At 35.4% G+C, this 16,622-nt stretch overlaps 4 protein-coding genes across 8 annotated transcripts; 1 reads left to right on the top strand and 3 right to left on the bottom strand.

Annotated features, from left to right (window-relative positions):
- Window positions 1–1,685: 1,685 nt before the first annotated feature.
- Geminin (geminin DNA replication inhibitor) lies at window positions 1,686–4,252 on the bottom strand. 3 transcript variants are annotated; one of them, XM_076798536.1, is made up of 5 exons: window positions 3,856–4,252; window positions 3,362–3,477; window positions 3,096–3,220; window positions 2,836–3,008; window positions 1,686–2,767 (listed from the first exon to the last, which is right to left on the bottom strand). In XM_076798536.1, the coding sequence occupies exons 1-5, from the start codon at window positions 3,907–3,909 to the stop codon at window positions 2,708–2,710; spliced, it is 528 nt and encodes a 175-aa protein (XP_076654651.1). In that variant the 5' UTR covers window positions 3,910–4,252; the 3' UTR covers window positions 1,686–2,707. The 3 variants fall into 3 exon arrangements, with proteins under 3 accessions (XP_076654651.1, XP_076654650.1, XP_076654649.1); XM_076798535.1 differs by having other exon boundaries at window positions 2,836–3,220; window positions 3,362–3,444; window positions 3,856–3,991; XM_076798534.1 differs by having other exon boundaries at window positions 2,836–3,220; window positions 3,856–3,989.
- Window positions 4,253–4,459: 207 nt separating this feature from the next.
- Spt4 (Transcription elongation factor subunit spt4) lies at window positions 4,460–6,518 on the top strand. Of its 2 annotated transcripts, none has more exons than XM_076798537.1 (5): window positions 4,460–4,599; window positions 4,671–4,777; window positions 4,864–4,919; window positions 5,591–5,725; window positions 6,192–6,518. In XM_076798537.1, the coding sequence occupies exons 1-4, from the start codon at window positions 4,537–4,539 to the stop codon at window positions 5,707–5,709; spliced, it is 345 nt and encodes a 114-aa protein (XP_076654652.1). In that variant the 5' UTR covers window positions 4,460–4,536; the 3' UTR covers window positions 5,710–5,725; window positions 6,192–6,518. The 2 variants fall into 2 exon arrangements, with proteins under 2 accessions (XP_076654652.1, XP_076654653.1); XM_076798538.1 differs by lacking the exon at window positions 6,192–6,518 and adding an exon at window positions 5,870–6,081.
- On the bottom strand, window positions 6,199–9,239 carry LOC143360013 (uncharacterized). Its single transcript, XM_076798512.1, has 6 exons — window positions 7,692–9,239; window positions 7,250–7,619; window positions 7,000–7,163; window positions 6,775–6,916; window positions 6,548–6,690; window positions 6,199–6,423 (listed from the first exon to the last, which is right to left on the bottom strand). Exons 1-6 carry the CDS (start codon window positions 8,838–8,840, stop codon window positions 6,199–6,201), a joined length of 2,193 nt encoding a protein of 730 aa, XP_076654627.1. The 5' UTR covers window positions 8,841–9,239.
- A 3,028-nt stretch (window positions 9,240–12,267) lies between these two features.
- LOC143359491 (uncharacterized) lies at window positions 12,268–16,560 on the bottom strand. Of its 2 annotated transcripts, none has more exons than XM_076797437.1 (8): window positions 16,409–16,560; window positions 15,816–16,083; window positions 15,412–15,593; window positions 13,379–13,489; window positions 13,192–13,288; window positions 12,786–12,993; window positions 12,614–12,745; window positions 12,268–12,545 (listed from the first exon to the last, which is right to left on the bottom strand). In XM_076797437.1, exons 2-8 carry the CDS (start codon window positions 16,079–16,081, stop codon window positions 12,387–12,389), a joined length of 1,155 nt encoding a protein of 384 aa, XP_076653552.1. In that variant the 5' UTR covers window positions 16,082–16,083; window positions 16,409–16,560; the 3' UTR covers window positions 12,268–12,386. The 2 variants fall into 2 exon arrangements, with proteins under 2 accessions (XP_076653552.1, XP_076653553.1); XM_076797438.1 differs by lacking the exon at window positions 16,409–16,560 and adding an exon at window positions 16,223–16,349 and having other exon boundaries at window positions 12,614–12,743; window positions 12,820–12,993.
- Window positions 16,561–16,622: the final 62 nt, after the last annotated feature.

Genomic DNA, 16,622 nt, shown 5'->3' with positions numbered 1-16,622 from the left:
CATGCGAAGCGATTTATTGACAAACGTTGGTTTTCTTTCTTACGAAACATAGGCGTAGCGATGATTAACAATCTTTTTTTCTTTTTTGTTGGTCCGATGACGGATTGCGTGATCAATGACAAAACCCTAACGTTTGCGCTGACGATCCGATCGCGATTGGTTTTCCGCGTCGCTCAAACGATCCTCTTCGTTTTTTCAGCCCGCAAGAAGCCGCTATCGCCGTTTGCCAAGTTTCGTGAACTCGACAGGCAAAATAGCGCCGCTTCGTCACCGAGGTAATTAAAAACAGTTTACGACCATTGTTTATTTATAACGCACCATTCCCGATATCGTAAACCATTTTCTATGCCCTCTTTAATCACGTTTAAGTGCCAACGGTTGCCATAAGGTTGCAAAAATTTGCATATCTTTCAGAAATTAACACGAGATTTTAAATAATCTTTTCTAGAGCTTTTTGTTTCATATACCGTTAAAAAACAAAAGTATTGGCACGCCTGACGAATTCCATTTATCAGGCCACCCCATAAGTAATGCGAATTTCCTGTATTTTTCAATGTTGAAATACGACAGTATTTTATCTGCCAAAAATATAGAAATTAATTGGTGAATCTCACGGGATGACCTGGTGAGTGCACGAAAACCCCAGTCCGAGGAGCATCTCCCGTTGTAATCGAATACACAAAAACGGCGTAGCATTTGCTATATGCGCAGTCAGTTACAAATTCGCAGTGTCTAAGGGGGCTGGTTCTTTTTAGGAGTTTAACGCGTGCCTTTTCTTTCTATATTTAGTCCCGTAAAGTCACCGGCAACAGAGTTTCGATTCAAGTTTACCGAGCCAGCGGTGAGGGACAACGCGGCCCAAATAAAAGAGAGGCTACTGGCGTGGTGCCGTTCCAAGACCAAAGAGTACGAGGTAAATCCGCGTTGTAAAACGGTTATTTACAGAAACGGGCTGGTTAATTGCGTGTCACCGAGTAAAATTGATCCGGCAGCTGCTACCGTATGTAGTTGCGACACCGTTCCTCAAAACGCCAGCCACATGCCACCCCTATCTATTCTTCCGTTTGCAGAACGTGCAGCTGGACAACTTCTCCACAAGCTGGAACAACGGATTGGCATTCTGCGCTCTGCTTCACCACTTCAGACCGGAAGCGTTCGACTACAACTCTCTACGGCCGGAGAACCGCAAGATGAACTTCGATTTGGCGTTTAGTAAAGCCGAGTACGCACTCTTGTCTCTTCCCAAATTTCAATCTTGACGGACCATCCTTGAAATTAGACGTTTGCTCCAAGATGTCTGTTGAATAGAACACGAAAGAATTAGATGCCTAAGAATTATGACTAGACATTATGACTCGGATTTTATGCATTCATGACAAAAATTAGGAGAACGTAGAAGCATCAATCTACCATTTACAAGTTTTTAAAATCGTCAAAGAGAGACAGGAGTTTTTATTTCGTTCCTGTCTTCTGCATAAAGATCCGCGGTCTAATTACGAGAAAGTTTCTGATGTTTAAAAACGTGTTGCAGCGAGCTCGCCGGCATCGTACCGTTGCTTGATGTCGAGGACATGGTGATGATGCGAAAACCAGACTGGAAGTGTGTCTTCACCTACGTGCAGTCCATCTATCGCCGTTTCAAGGACGAGGATTAGAAGTCCTAACGTCCACGCTTTTCGACAGCGTTCCGCAGTGCAAACCCGACGTTCACCGACTCTCGCGAGACGGTTCTATCATCCGCTGAATTGGTCATAAAAGAAAAAAAGAAAAACGGTCGCATCCCCCGACGCGAGAAGGGGAACAATCCGATAAAGTACATACACACTCGAAGCGAAGCCCTCCGTGCTGAGAACAGTGAAATATAGAAAGTTCGCTTGTTGCGTATCCCGCATTCAGTAGCGTGCCCGAGATAATACTTTACGCACAACTTCCGGACAGCCTTTCGAACTTGATTACTTTTTCACGAAAACATGTTTTTCCGATCATGGTGCAGTAGGCAAACGCAGGCTTTCTGCGACACGCAGTGGCTCGGCGACCCAAAACCCGTCGACGAGTAACACTGGTCGATTGCTGCCAAAACTGACATTAGCGTTGATATCTTTTCAATGGAACTTAAGGTGTTTTATGCCAAAGATTTGTGAAATAAATACGTGATACTAGCAGTCTCTTCGTTGACACTATTATTCCCTGGAATGGGCTCTGAATAACGTTTTTCTTTGGTCGAGTATGTAGTTAAAGAACTGTCCCAGGTGGTTGATGAGAGAGTTATACAAGTTGGACATGAATTTAACGAAGCAAACGGAGGATATTAATATGAAAAAAAAACAATTTTAGGAAATCTGTTTATTAATTGTAATTAAAATATTCGATATATATATGTATATGTAAATGTGTACGTAGTGCTATAAGTAGTATACTCGATGAGGTAAACGTGTTTATGGTCACGGCCATGGTCTTTAAATAAGTAGGAAGTTATAAATGAATTTTTTTTTTTTCTGTTCATGATTACAAATGAACTTAGATGACTAAATGTAACTAGAATAATATATAGCTCTTTCATTTTTCGTTCAATGAACATTTACTCAGACTTTTTATTATGCCGTACGTCGTATCAGAGACGAGAGCATTAGATTTGTCTCCAATATGAAGACACTTATATTTCGAATCACAAGGCACCAAATTCGGCACTTGTTATATAAACGTTAAATTACAGAGCACTATCGTCTAGAGAATTATTTATACCGCTTCCGTCTTCTCCAAGCATATCCTGAAACAAATATTGCATTTAGGATTATTTTAATACTCCAAGAAAAAATAGGCAGCCACTGAACATACTTGTAAAACTTCAATAAGTGCTCTGGACTCGTCCAACATTTCTTTATATACACGATTCTCTTCTTCCAATTTCTCCGCACGATCAGATAACTCCTTATTCTCTTCTAAAGCATCCTCCAGAGCTATTCGTCGTCTTTCAGCTAACACCTCCCAATAGTTTTCACTAGGTCCAGCTGTTATGAATAAACAAATAACAAATTTGAGATAAACGATGGTCTGTATCTTTACATTTGTGCGGGCATTAATATCTCTAATGGTACCTTCAGATGTTAAATCTTCGACTTCTATCAGAATCTTATCTCCTCTTGCAGTTTGAACAGCTTTATCTTTAAGTGTAACTTTTTTACGTTTTGTAGTATCATGTTTTGGTTTTTCTGTTATTTCACTGAAACGCAAAGGTTCTTTTTCACAATACAATCACAAGATATAAGATACTGATTATACTGCTCCAAACGATTTACGAGAGTCTAATAAATTTTCATAAAATAAAGATAAACTCGGCAATAACAAAATCAATTTTACTTACGGTTTAAGACCCTCTTTCGTGGCCAAGGCAGATCTAAGCATTCTCCCACCACCAACTAAATTTTCTTTGTCGGTGGCTGTTGGCTGCAAAACGTGTAAAGACGGTCTGACCTTATCCTGTTTCATTAAGAAAACAAATCTATATGATGCAATTTAAAGCCGATACATGCAATTATTTGAATAGAATGAATAGACCATGAATATGATGAAACATGAACGAACGAATGAGCATAATATTAAAATTACGCAATATGAAATTAGGTATTAGATAAAAGCCTCGAAAATCAATTATTACGCTCGAGAATGAACCTCGATTAAACGGAAAAATTTGAAAATTATTTTTCGCATTAACATAATGTACGTTACGGACGTCAATAAACCATTACTTAGAATGTGGAAGTCTTGGTACGAGTTGGTTACAAATAATGATTTTATGTTTCCGTAGGAATAGAATTAAATGAAATATAATAAATGTAAATTTAACGTTTTACTAACCTCAGAGGCAACTGTTTTGGCGCCAGTAACTTTCGTACCACCTCCAGGCTTCATGGTGTGGCCGTTAGAGACGCAAGTCAATTGGATAATAGAAAGAAAATCCGGTAACGGTAATCGGTTGAAGGAGCAAGTAACTAATGGATTACTCCTTCCAAAAACGACGAATGCCTATATCCAGAATGCAACGTTTCCCGCGGTTAACGCATCCGCGGTTACCATCTGGATTCTTAAAAAGCGATAGTGACAACAATAAAGCACTAAACTTCATAGGAAGTTTCTATGTGACCTAGGCTCCGGTATATATAGTTACGTATGTTAATTTAATATTTAGAATTCGCACATGTCAACGACTGAAATCAAGTCCTCAATAAAAGGAAACATATTTTTCATTTCATATTTTGTAATTAATATGATTTTTTATTTGAACATACTTTGCATTAAAATACGGTAAGAATAAAGTTGAGAACCCCTTTAATGGGAACTCTGCCTTATGTAATAATTCACTGATGTTGAAAACGAGACTTTAAGCAGATGTAAACATGTTTCCGTGTTGTGTCAGCTGAATTCGCAACGTCTTGGAGTTTGTGTTACCACCAGATTGTAAGACGTAAATTCGACTGTGAAACGTTTATTTTGAAATATATTATTTAAAAATACGTCATTGGAATATTTTATGTATCAATGGAGACCGTTCCTAAAGACTTACGAGGATTGAGAGCATGTTTGGTTTGCTCTTTGGTTAAGGTAAGTTTATAATTTTGTAGTGTACTTTTCATACGTTAAACATAGATATGAATATTATGATCTCATTGTAGACGTTCGATCAATTCGAATTCGACGGTTGCGATAATTGTGATGAATTTTTACGAATGAAAAATAATAAAGACAATGTTTTTGACTGTACAAGCTCCAATTTCGATGGGTAAGTTATCAAATAAAAATTACAACAAATATTTTATCATTTGTATCACTTTTAAAAATTTATCGTTCTACACACGTTGCTTTCAGCATGATCGCCGCAATGAGTCCAGAAGACAGCTGGGTTTGCAAGTGGCAAAGAATAAGTAAGCAACAAATGAATATTCGTACATATTAAGTTACGTTTAAGCAAGAGAAATATCGTTACTCTTTATTTTTGTACACCTTTACAAAATTATGACAGTTACATTGTCTTATAGTAAATCAATATCAACTGTTATCTCTTTTGTTCTACATTATTTTGACATTCGTAATTTCATAATGTTTAAGCCCTTAAATTGTTGAATTTCTCTTGTTCACAAATTGTCCGCATTGGCAGTGCAAAATGACAACAATAGTAAATCATATTTTCATTAAGTCTGTGTATGTATTTGAAGGCAGCATTTTGTACAAGTTTCAAAGCCAATATTTTTGATACAAACAATGTAGCTAATACAAAACAATGCAATACGCATATTAATAATTGAATGAGTTCCTTTGCTTTTGAGATTCTTAATGTTAAATACTATGGTACATTTATACAGAATTTTTACTAATATGTATGACAATATGTATAGTTATTAAGGAACATGCCCATGTGCGTACACCTGATTCTATTTTTAATGTGTATTAATGTATATTTTGCAATCTTATTCATTTCTTCTACTGGTTGCTTCCGTTTTGTTTTATAATTAAACTAAAATGACTTGATCGATAAATAACCCTTGCCGATTACAAAAGCTTGTTCTTGCAACTAAGATTCTTTGTTTGTTTGCAGATAGATTTTGCAAAGGAGTATATGCAATATCGGTGTCAGGACGTTTGCCAGCAGGTGTTATTAGAGAGATGAAAAGCAGAGGAATAGTATATAGACCACGCGATACGAGTCAACGATAATTTTGAACTTGTAAATGTAAGACCACTACTATATCTTTATTGTAATATTATATAATAGAATATTTTAATTTTAATCTCATTCCTTCGAAATTCACTATGAATTCAATAAGATCCTCTCGAAAATATTAACTCGATTTGATTGATATGAACTTTTGTTCAGGTTTCAGAGTTCAACCTTTTTTTGAGACTACGCTTATAACGTTGTAAGACGTTTTTCGAGATTTTTCACCTATTTGAAAGGACTATCATATATGTGTATATTAATATATCGTTCTAGTCTTTTCACTGTCTGTACAATAATATCTTTAATGGACTAGCCTGTAAGATCTTGAAAATGTTCAGATTTTAAGAATATATACAGTTCATACGGAATCCATTATTTTCCCTAATGTTAGTCTGTTATTTTCTACAAATCTCTCGTGTAATAACTTGCTGAGTGTACATTTAAAAATCTCTGAATATGAGTTCTTGTTTTTACGCAGATCAGTATCAAATGTGATTGTTACCTGGACACATGTTCGAGTGCGTATAGAAAGACGGATGCCGCATCACCGGCAAATGGCTGTTAACGCAATTAAGCCATAAGTTTGCGCAAGTTACGTGATAATTATTTTCATTATACACTACCCTCCCACTAGTAATAACTGTTAAGCAAAGAGAACAACAAATGGCTTCTCCTTGATGTAAAGGCCAAGCTGGTAGTTCAGTAACAATCTGGAATATTTTATGCGCAAGTATGAAAAGATTGCTCGTCGATGATTTTTGTAAAAAAAAATGTTATAATGAATAAAATATACGTTTCACGGTTAGGGATACGTTTAATGATATTCTTACTAACCGGTATGTTTGCATAAAATGGTTCCATCTCTGCCCAAATCCGATCAATATCCATTAGCAACTCATCAAATCCTATTATATTAATATCCATTTCTTTATAAGAAAAATTAACACGTCTACAAACTGCTGCAACTTCGGCCAAGTCTGTCGTGAAAGAACAAAAAATATTACACAAATTCGGTGAACATCTTACGATATACATATTTGTACTTTTAATAAGATGCTTACTGCAGAGGAAATTATATCCCTGTGCTGAATTTAATACTTCGTGTAAAACGAGTTCCGAGCTAACATTTGTAAATATATTTGCAGCTACTTGTAACAACAGTACACAACTTTCCATGTATTGCTTCCATTCCCAGTATTCTGACTGCAGAAGTACATACGTTCAGAAATTGTTCAGTTTTTACTATTATCCATGAAACTTTATATTACGACGAAAAATGTAATCACCTGATGTGTAGTTTCGACTACTTGTTCGTCTTCTGCGTTCGAAGATAAGAAAGACTTAAGATCTAAACTAGGCACAGATCCTGATCGAGTTAGCACGTTTGGTGCACCATTTACGAATTCTATACTATTAATTGATATGGCATCTTCCTTTTGAAGAGCTTTTCCTTCAAATAAATTATTATTATTATCATTATCTTTCTGTGTATAATCGGGAACAACTAAAGATACAAGTAAGACAATTATTATTTACCCATTTCTAATGAACGTTCTTCTACAGCATCCTCGAATTTAAGATTGTCAAATGATTCAGTGCTCTCCGGAATGATATTGAAATCTGTTGCATTTGTATTACTGTTAGGTTTCAACTCAAAGTCTGTAAAGATGTCGTTATAATTCTCGGTGTCTACGGTGTTTGAAACAGAAGCATTGTTAACGGGTTGTTCTGCAGATACAAAATCTCCAAATTCATCTATCGATTGATTGCTATGGCTTGCGTTCAAATCTGGTTCTGCTGGCACATTTGTTTCCTGAACCAATGCACGCAAGGCACTGTACTTATCATTGTTAAGCTGGAGACTCATTAGGTCCTGTGGATTAATCTCAGATTTCCCCGATGGAACCTGCCAAATTTTTTATATTAATGAAGTAAACAATATAAGTGTACATGAAATAATATTCAAAGAATCCGTTACCTTCTCTGACCATTCTATCTTGGTTGAGACATCTTTGTTGCTATTGAAATTTACAACTTCTGTGCTTACATGATCTTTAACATTTTCACTATGGTCCTTGGGCGGATCATTATTCCTTATCACTGTATCCTTAAGAATTACTGTCTTAGATTGATTCTTTATTGTACACTTAGGAAATAGTTCCGATAAACATTCCAGAGTAGGCTGATCTTTATTCTGAGGTGTTAGATTTAAAGGTGCAGTTGGAATTTTTGTATGGACAGTATTGTGTATAGACTTAGCGTTTATATTATTCTTCTTGGACTTTTCTACAGGTTTCTTAACACCTAAATTATGATTTGCCAGCCTGCTACCAATTGCGGAACCTTGTTTCGTGTCCCAAATGGGTACACTCGGAATGTTAGGAACCGGAGCGCTTTGAAATTCGGAGAAATCATCGCATAGATCTGCGGTGGACGAATGCTTAGAATCTAACTGAAAGCGGTTCGTTGCTTGCTTTGTTTCTTTAAATGTATTATTTGTATCCCAAACGGCGGTAGAAGACATGTGAGATTTATTATCAAAAGAAGATACTTTCCCAGGTACATTGTTCATTGCTTGTGTATTTAAATTGGAAGATATGACACCGTGTTGATGAAATTTTGTCTTTCCTTTAACTTCCGATGTATATCTCCCGTCTGGGCCGATGAAGCTGACTTCTGTGCTATCGTTGAGGCTTTGAAATTTAGCTGCAGAGTTCAATTGCGTTACAGGCTGTAGATTCACAAAACATTCTATATTCAAATATGGAGTAGGTGGAAACGGAAGTAGATGTAATATATCTAGATTATTAAAAGTGTAAGAAGCCTGTGCTGCTGCGACAAGAGCAAGAACAATATACAGCTCCTGCTCCGTAAGCTGGCCAGCATATTTTTGATTCGCCAAGTTCCATATGTGTCCAAGAACTTCCGTGGGTAGCTGACTAGTAAGCAACAAGGGAAATACTTTGTTGGTATCGACAAGTAGCTCAGTTTGCATTCCATTGGACCTGACCTTCTCTTCTCGCACTGTTTCCCATACTCTCTTATAGATCGGTGGCAAAGTAGTGGAGTTAGTCCATAGCCAAGCTGGCAATTGATTCAGTCTTTTGTCCATGTGAGCTTTGTTCATGTTCGATCGGTAATCCTGGGCTGAGCGATCGCTATGACGAGCTTAAGTTACGTGAACTCGTCGAGGAGGATAATCTCATCCTTTAGCTTATTACCTTGGTACATACATCAACGTTAACACTGTAAACATTTCACTGATTTACGTGTGGATCTTTTGACATTCGCGCGTGTCACCCGCCGTTGAATCCGCCGTGGACAATTTTCATTGTGACCAGTTGTCTGGAAATACGGCTAGAGATTTTGATTGTTCGCTGCAATCAAAATGATTTCGTTCCGAAAAAACTGCGTGGCACAGAACTTGACAATTCAGATGTCAACGGATGACCACTGGACAACGTCCTCTTACGAAGGCCGATTCGCGACAAGTGCGACAGAGTTTGTTCGAAATTAAGATGCAAGGTGCTTCATGATCGAATATCATGTTAATTTAAAAAGTTATTTCTTAAATGTTAATAAAACGGAAATTTTCATTGTTCTTTAAGTTGAAATTTATTTCATCCAATATCCATTGTCCAATCGAAATGTTTGCAAATGTGTTATTTCCAATTATCGCTCTATTAACATATACCATATATGTCTTTTAAAAATTTAGATACAGAAGACAAATAAAATGATTCACAATTAAACCATTCAATATATAAAGATATAAAAGAGAGAAATAAAAATGTACTACAACTTCTCGTTTGGACGATTTTTGAAAGAGTAAAATCATTTCTCACTCGCATTCTATAGCTCAAGAATTATTAATCGATATGAGAGTTCCTTTTTATGCCGAGATATTGAATGGTACAGATTAGAAAATATAAAGAAATCCGCGGGAATTATGATTTAATATTTTTCTAATCGTGTCGGATTGTTTGTTTTATTAGTTGGAGAAAATGATTGTTTTAATGATTGTAAAAGGTATATAAGTAGTCGAAAAATCTTATGACGCCATCTATGTAAATCTTTTCAAGCGTTAACCGATGGATATCGTTCTTCATTTTGTCAAATGAATTTATTGAACATTTGCTTATGGAGCATACGAGTTACTAGGCTAGAGATTTTCATTCATAACAGAGAGGAATGAGAGTGCTCACGCCCGGGTTTTCGGCATTCCCGATATAGTGCTGACATCTGCTCAGCCATAGCATGGCACAGAACCAGGCCGTCTTTCCTCGAACAGAACCGGGCCACCGACGAGATATTTAGAAAGACTGCCAAGCCTTATGGGAGAATACGTCGCTCGAAAAATACGGTGATTTCTACTGCCCTCGGGACAATGAATTTGGTTTCATTTCTGCAGCAAATAGTAAAAGAAGAATTATAAATATGAAAATTCTTTTTAAATTAATTTATTCTTAACCTTTCTTTAAGGTTATGTACGCGTAATGCAACAACATTTTAAATACAATAAAAATTATGGTAAATAAATACAATAAGAAAAGTGATAAAATTTGCATGTAAAGATGCAGATATTTAATAATGGAAAAATTGGCATGTAACGGGTACAAATGTTTAAAAACGAAAATAATTTAATCTCACGACAAAACAAACGGCACACGTCAAAAATCACAAAATGAACGAATTCCTCAAATTGCAAGGCTACCACCCCCTCCCTGTCTTTTAGGGTAGCCAGTATTCTATTCTTATGGGGGTACTTTCCAACGTCAGCAGACGTCCCCATCGGGCATCGGGCAGAGCGGAGACCAACGCTGGAAATGTTACGCATCGTGCAATAAATTAACAATCTTAGGTTACACAAATATATTGAACCTACATAAAACATAACAATTCGCATTCAAAGGACAGGGAAAAACGGAAATGGGATAAAGATTCTTCTCATCACAGGTGTGTCATGGAATGATATTTTTTCTATGTGATGCATTTGTGAATGAAATTTAAAAAAATAAATACTGTGATAGGGGTCAGGGAGGTCTTATATCAAAAGGAGACCCAGAGGAACACACAAACACTCTTTGAGCTAGACACGCTCTGTGTCGCTGCTCTCGGGAGCAGAGATAGATCCATTTAGCGTTTGCCACTAAGACCAATAATGATGACACCTTCGATGCCAATACGCGTGGGAGGCCACAGTTCCGCGAGGAAACCAGCACTCCCCCCCCCCCCCATGATGTTGGGCGACGGGGGGGGGCACCACCACTCACAGGTGATTACGTCCCCTCATTAAATAGAGGGACAAGAAACTTTTCATCATGATTCCATAAACGGATTTCTATTTATTTTGCATCATATGCAATGTTTTAACTAGGACTGTATTTGGATTGGAAAAAGGGAGAAGTGGGTGATGATTCTTCGTCCTAGGGCCCGCTGGGAGACTCGTCGGGTGAGGCTATCTAGCGAGCCCTGCCTCAGACGCTGGGATGTGAGAAGACGATTGAGAATGATATATATAAGAATCGGTGACTGATTAGGTAATAGCGGGAAAGATGTTTGACTATTTGTCCATCTGCTGGCGAGCGTAGGAGGTAGCCGCCGTCACAGAATAAATATAACATGATATTTAAAAAGTTTGGTGTAACTATTTAATTTATTGAACGAAAGTTTTAATAGTATTCAATCATTTTTAATGTAAAATATGTATGTGACATTAAATTTTGAAATTTATCTACATGAATTATAAAAAACAGGAATTAAATACATTGAATCCCTTAATAATTTTAATAAATTATAAATTAACTCTTTGCGGTCAAGTATTATTTCTTGCTGTGTCGAATATATTTTTTGTATAAAACGAGATTATGTGCTAAAAAGTTGAGTAAAAATATTAAGTAAAAGATATTGTGTTCAATGAAATTATTTCATTATTTTAGAGAATAACAATATGGTTTGATTTTTGTTTTTGACTTCTGCATATACTGACACTGAAGTCTATATACATGTGTAAGAGCAGTATGTTTAAATAACCACTTTTTATTAGAAATATGCACGATGTCAATCACAGAGAATCACGTAAATACTTCGCACGTCGAGAAAAATACAAAATCGTTAAACGGATCGTATCGTAACAATGGTTCTTTTGCAAATCGCTCCCGCGGCACGGACGCGTCCTTTTATATCCGTCTCCAACGAACATTCTAGATTTTGATAAACAATTTGGTTGTCACCGTAAATAGTCTAAAGTTGCCGCTCGTTCTCGCGGTCGCTACCGCTTGTTGTTTTTCACAACGCTCGCAACGCCGCCAACGCTCTCGTATGCGCGCACGCACACGCACACACACACACACATCTGCCTCCTACGCATGTGAAATAGAAAAATAAGGATTAATATTTGATACAGGCAACATGATAAAAATTGAATGTCCCATACGTCTCGTAGGGAAGAGTACTCAGAAAAAAGGGGAAAGGGAGCGGCCAAGGGTCTGCACTTTTTAGTAAGCAATTTTAAATTAATTACAGGTTTAAAGATTTGTAGTTGCAAGAATAAAATCGGTATAAATTCGTTTTATTTTAAAACATTACAAATTTAAATAATCCAAATATAAACTAAAACTGGTCCAAATCCTGTATACAATGCAAAATACATAGAAATCCGTTTATGGAATCATTAAAACTTCTTGGACCTGTACTTAATAGGATTGGAGAGACGTAAACTTGGCGAGAATGGCCATGGAGGTCCCATAATGGAAGGGTGCCTATTTCCTAGCAGAACTTGTCCGCGCATTGGCATCCAAGGTGTCATCATTATTGGACTAGGCGGGAAGTGCTGAAATATAATAAATTAGTATTCTGTCTAATAAACTGGAAACTGTTCGTCATCACTAATATACGTACATTATAATAAATAGGAACAGGAATTTGCCCCATATAATGTGGCGGAAGAACTCTTTGTACCCTGGATCTATTTCCGTCCCTATTATTTCGAGAGCGTTCTCTAGATCTCTCTCGATACTCTCGATAAGACCTCTCATGCCAAAACAGTATTTATTTATTAAATTTAATTCACAAATGCATCACACAGAAAATATTCCATGACACACCTGTGATGGGAATCTCTATCCCATTTCCGTTCTTCCCTCTCCCTCGAACGCGAATGGTCACGACTTCTTCTGTGTCGCTCTTCCTCAGCAATGTATGACTCAGTACGTCGTCTCTCCTTCCCTATGGAACTATCTTCATACTCCTTACTTCTGTTCCTGCTACGATACCTTTCCCTAAACAAATAAAATAATAATTCAGTGGAACTCAATTCATTCATTCGTTCAAAAATTGATTGCATATCATATCAATATTAAAATTGTCAAACCATATCTTATCTTATAACTAAATAAAATGTCTAGTAACAGTTAGTCGACAATAATCGTAACAACTTTGCTTTCTCATAAGGAAACATTGCCAATACAGGCACAAACCTGGAACGACGAGACAATGAACGTCGAGGATTACGACTTCGGTTTCTGATTGGACTCAAAGACACTGAGCGGCTTTTAAATGTTTTCGACTTGCCATCTAAAAATTAAAAATTATACACTTGTAAAATGGAAATCACAATCCAATACAAATGAAATATAAAATATGTAATTTTTAATTCTTCAATACCTAAAGTGTCATTATTTATAGTTACAACAGTACGATGTTCTTCAACCTCTTCTGTTTCGGTGATTACTCCTTTGATTTCTTTCCTCTCAAATATTGGTTTCGATCCTTCTCCTATAGTAACATAAATTTTTGATGAAGAAAATAATTTCAATATATATGAAATAAGCAGTTAAGCAATACTGGCAGCTGTGACAGACCTTGAAGACATCAAAATTGCTATTCAGAGAAATTGATCATCTTTGAAAAATTGTAAACCATCCGTATAAACGTTCCATCTTATTATTGCAAATTGAGAAAGTAAATCATTATTTGCTAATGTTCATCACAATGAACAAATTATATATTAGTACAATTACATTATAATTTACATTTAATTTCAAGTATTTCTTCAAGTAATTCTTACATGAACGTTATAAAAACATCTAAACTGATTAAGTTAGTGTTTATAAATTATATTTTTTGTTTAATTGTTTTCAAAACTATTTCTCAAAATTAATACAATATCTGTAGATAGATGTCCAATAGCTTACAACCTTCTTCAGTGCCAGAATCAATATATTAATCAATAAACGTATACAAGTATAAATTAATAAACGTTAGTGTTCTCTTCAATTCTAAATTTACATTATTATACTTGAATAAGAATTTCAACTTATACCAACATTTTCTTTATACAAACTATATTAAGTACTTTTTCTATTTACATCGATTTTACTTTGCAAACTAGTCATAAAGTTCAATAATTTTTTTAAATTCTTAAATTTTTTAACATTTGTCCAATAAAAAGCCACGTAGAAAATTATTATTAATATTTTTTTTCCAAATAAAAAACAAATTTTAAAAAATGAAATTAATTGTCTCTGCTACATCCTCCGGTGAAACCTTCCGAGATGACTTATATCTTCAAGGATGATTAAGAAATCTTCCGTACTGATCGTTTATAAATTTCAATTTTCATTATAAATAGTAAAACCAAAATCCTTTCTCTGAATTAATTGAATGCTGCAGAAACCACCAAATTATATACCTGTTTTTGTTTCATTTTAATAGTAAATGAAAATAGATTAAAGAGACTAAGCCCAAAATATTATACAAAAGTGTAATAGATCACTTTTTAGTATAATATTGTCTCTTTAATTCATACATATTTATATTAAAAAAATAGGTATTCACTTCTGCCTTTTCAGTTGAAGAAACTTGCAATGTAAAAAATCTTCATAGTAGATCTTCAAGTTGTTGCCATTGCAGCAAATGAAATATTTTTAAAAAGACAAGAGCACTATACATTATATATCATGCACACATTCCCACACCAGAACATTCAGAGGATACACAAAACTTGAATGTATAGATTTATGGAATCTATACTATTCTTTGAAAAATTGACTTTTACCAACAAAACCTGTGTTGTTAATACAGCTGAAGCATAATTCTTTGTGCAAAACCATAATTAAAAGTGTACACACAAAGGCAAGCAAAGGATATGCGAAGCAAAGCATTAAACACTCTAAATAAAAAATATTGTGCTTACATATTGCACATTAGGTGATCGCAACAGTGATCCAACGATGTATTCCAAATTTGCTACATCCTAGATAAATTAAAACCAGTTATTAACTTTGCAAATTAAAAGCACCCTTGTATAAGTTCTTGAATATTATGGACGACACATTATAATATTGAAATCCGTAATCTTCAGAGTTGTAAAAGTTGTCGTACAGAATTCTCCCATCTTCAAATGATGTTAATCATGATGTAACCATGTTGAAATATTTATCTGTAGCTCAATAAGATATTGCAAGAAATAATCTGAGTAGATTAAAAATTAGAAACTAATACAAGAATAACAACGAACTTAATTTTTACGAGAGAAAGGAGATATCCTTCACACATTTCAATTTGCCAATTGTGACTTGTAGGTAGTCATAGAAATATTCATTTTCAGCGACAATGTTATTTTCCATTTCGTATGCTTCTTCATTGAAGAACTAAAAAAGTTGTTAAATAGTTTCAGTGTGGAAATAATAATTTACCCGCTCTTCTTTTGATTAATACATCTTCAGGATTGATAATATGCCACTGAAGATCTGAGTCAGTTGATTTTCCAGGAATATTTCTACGAATATCTACTTTAATTCTGCGTAGCTCAGCTGCACTAATCTTTGTGCCTTCGGGTCCTTTAAATAACGGTACTGTTTCATCAGCAAATTCTAGTCTGAAACACAACAAACAAATTTTTATAAAGCATTCTATATTTTACAGTGCGTCTCTTTTATAGAATATCAATTTCAATAACTAAGATTTCCTAGACTACATTATATAACCTTACATGCATAGAATAGATTTTAGACTCTTGTTTTATTGTGTTGTTATTAAAAGAAAATAAAATAGTTTTGCATTCTTAATCTATAATAGATTTTCATGAAGTTTTATTTACCTTTCAGAAAGAATTGGAGTGTTTGTTGTGCTAGGAGTACAAGGTCTTCTAGGTCGACTTCGTGGAGATTTACTTCGGCTCTTACTTCGATTTGGAGGTTTCGGAGGCAGCAAACCTTTTTCACGGGCACGTTGCATTTCATATTCGTAAATCTTCTGTTGTTTTAACCTCTCATGCTGCCGTTGTCGTTCTTGTTCCAGCTTCCATTCTCGCCTCCGTAGCATCTTCTCAGTAGCGTCGTTTTGGGACGATGAATTTGGTTTCATTTCTGCAGCAGATAGTAAAAGAAGAATTATAAATGAAAATGATGAAAATTCTTTATAAATTGATTGATTCTCAACCACTTTTTAAGGATATGTACGAATAATGTTTGGATGCAACGACATTTTAAATGCAGAAAAAATTACCTGATGGCATCAAAAAATTATGTTAAATAAGTACAATAAGATAAATGAAAAAATTTGCATGTAAATATGCAGATATTGAAAAATGAAAATAATTTAATCTTGCGACAAAATAAACGGCACACAATACAAATAACAGAATACATGAATTTCTCAAATTGCAAGGCTCTCAATCTCAATGCTATGTACCTGATGCTACCCTCTCTTTTAGCAGAGAGGATAGGAGAGTGCGCACGCCCGGGTTTTCGGCGTTCTGTAGGGTTATTGGTACACGAACACCACCCGTGGAGAATGTTCGAAGCCTCGCGGAGGGCAAACGAGGCACGTTGCCTACTCTACGTATTTTTTGAGGTTAAGGAGCCACGTGGTAGGATATATAAACTCACTCACGTTTACGGTTCGA

Source organism: Halictus rubicundus, chromosome 12 (assembly GCF_050948215.1).
Source record: "Halictus rubicundus isolate RS-2024b chromosome 12, iyHalRubi1_principal, whole genome shotgun sequence".
NCBI lineage: Eukaryota > Metazoa > Arthropoda > Insecta > Hymenoptera > Halictidae > Halictus > Halictus rubicundus.
Note: the sequence above shows the minus strand (reverse complement) of the source record. Positions and strands in the feature narration are given on the sequence as shown.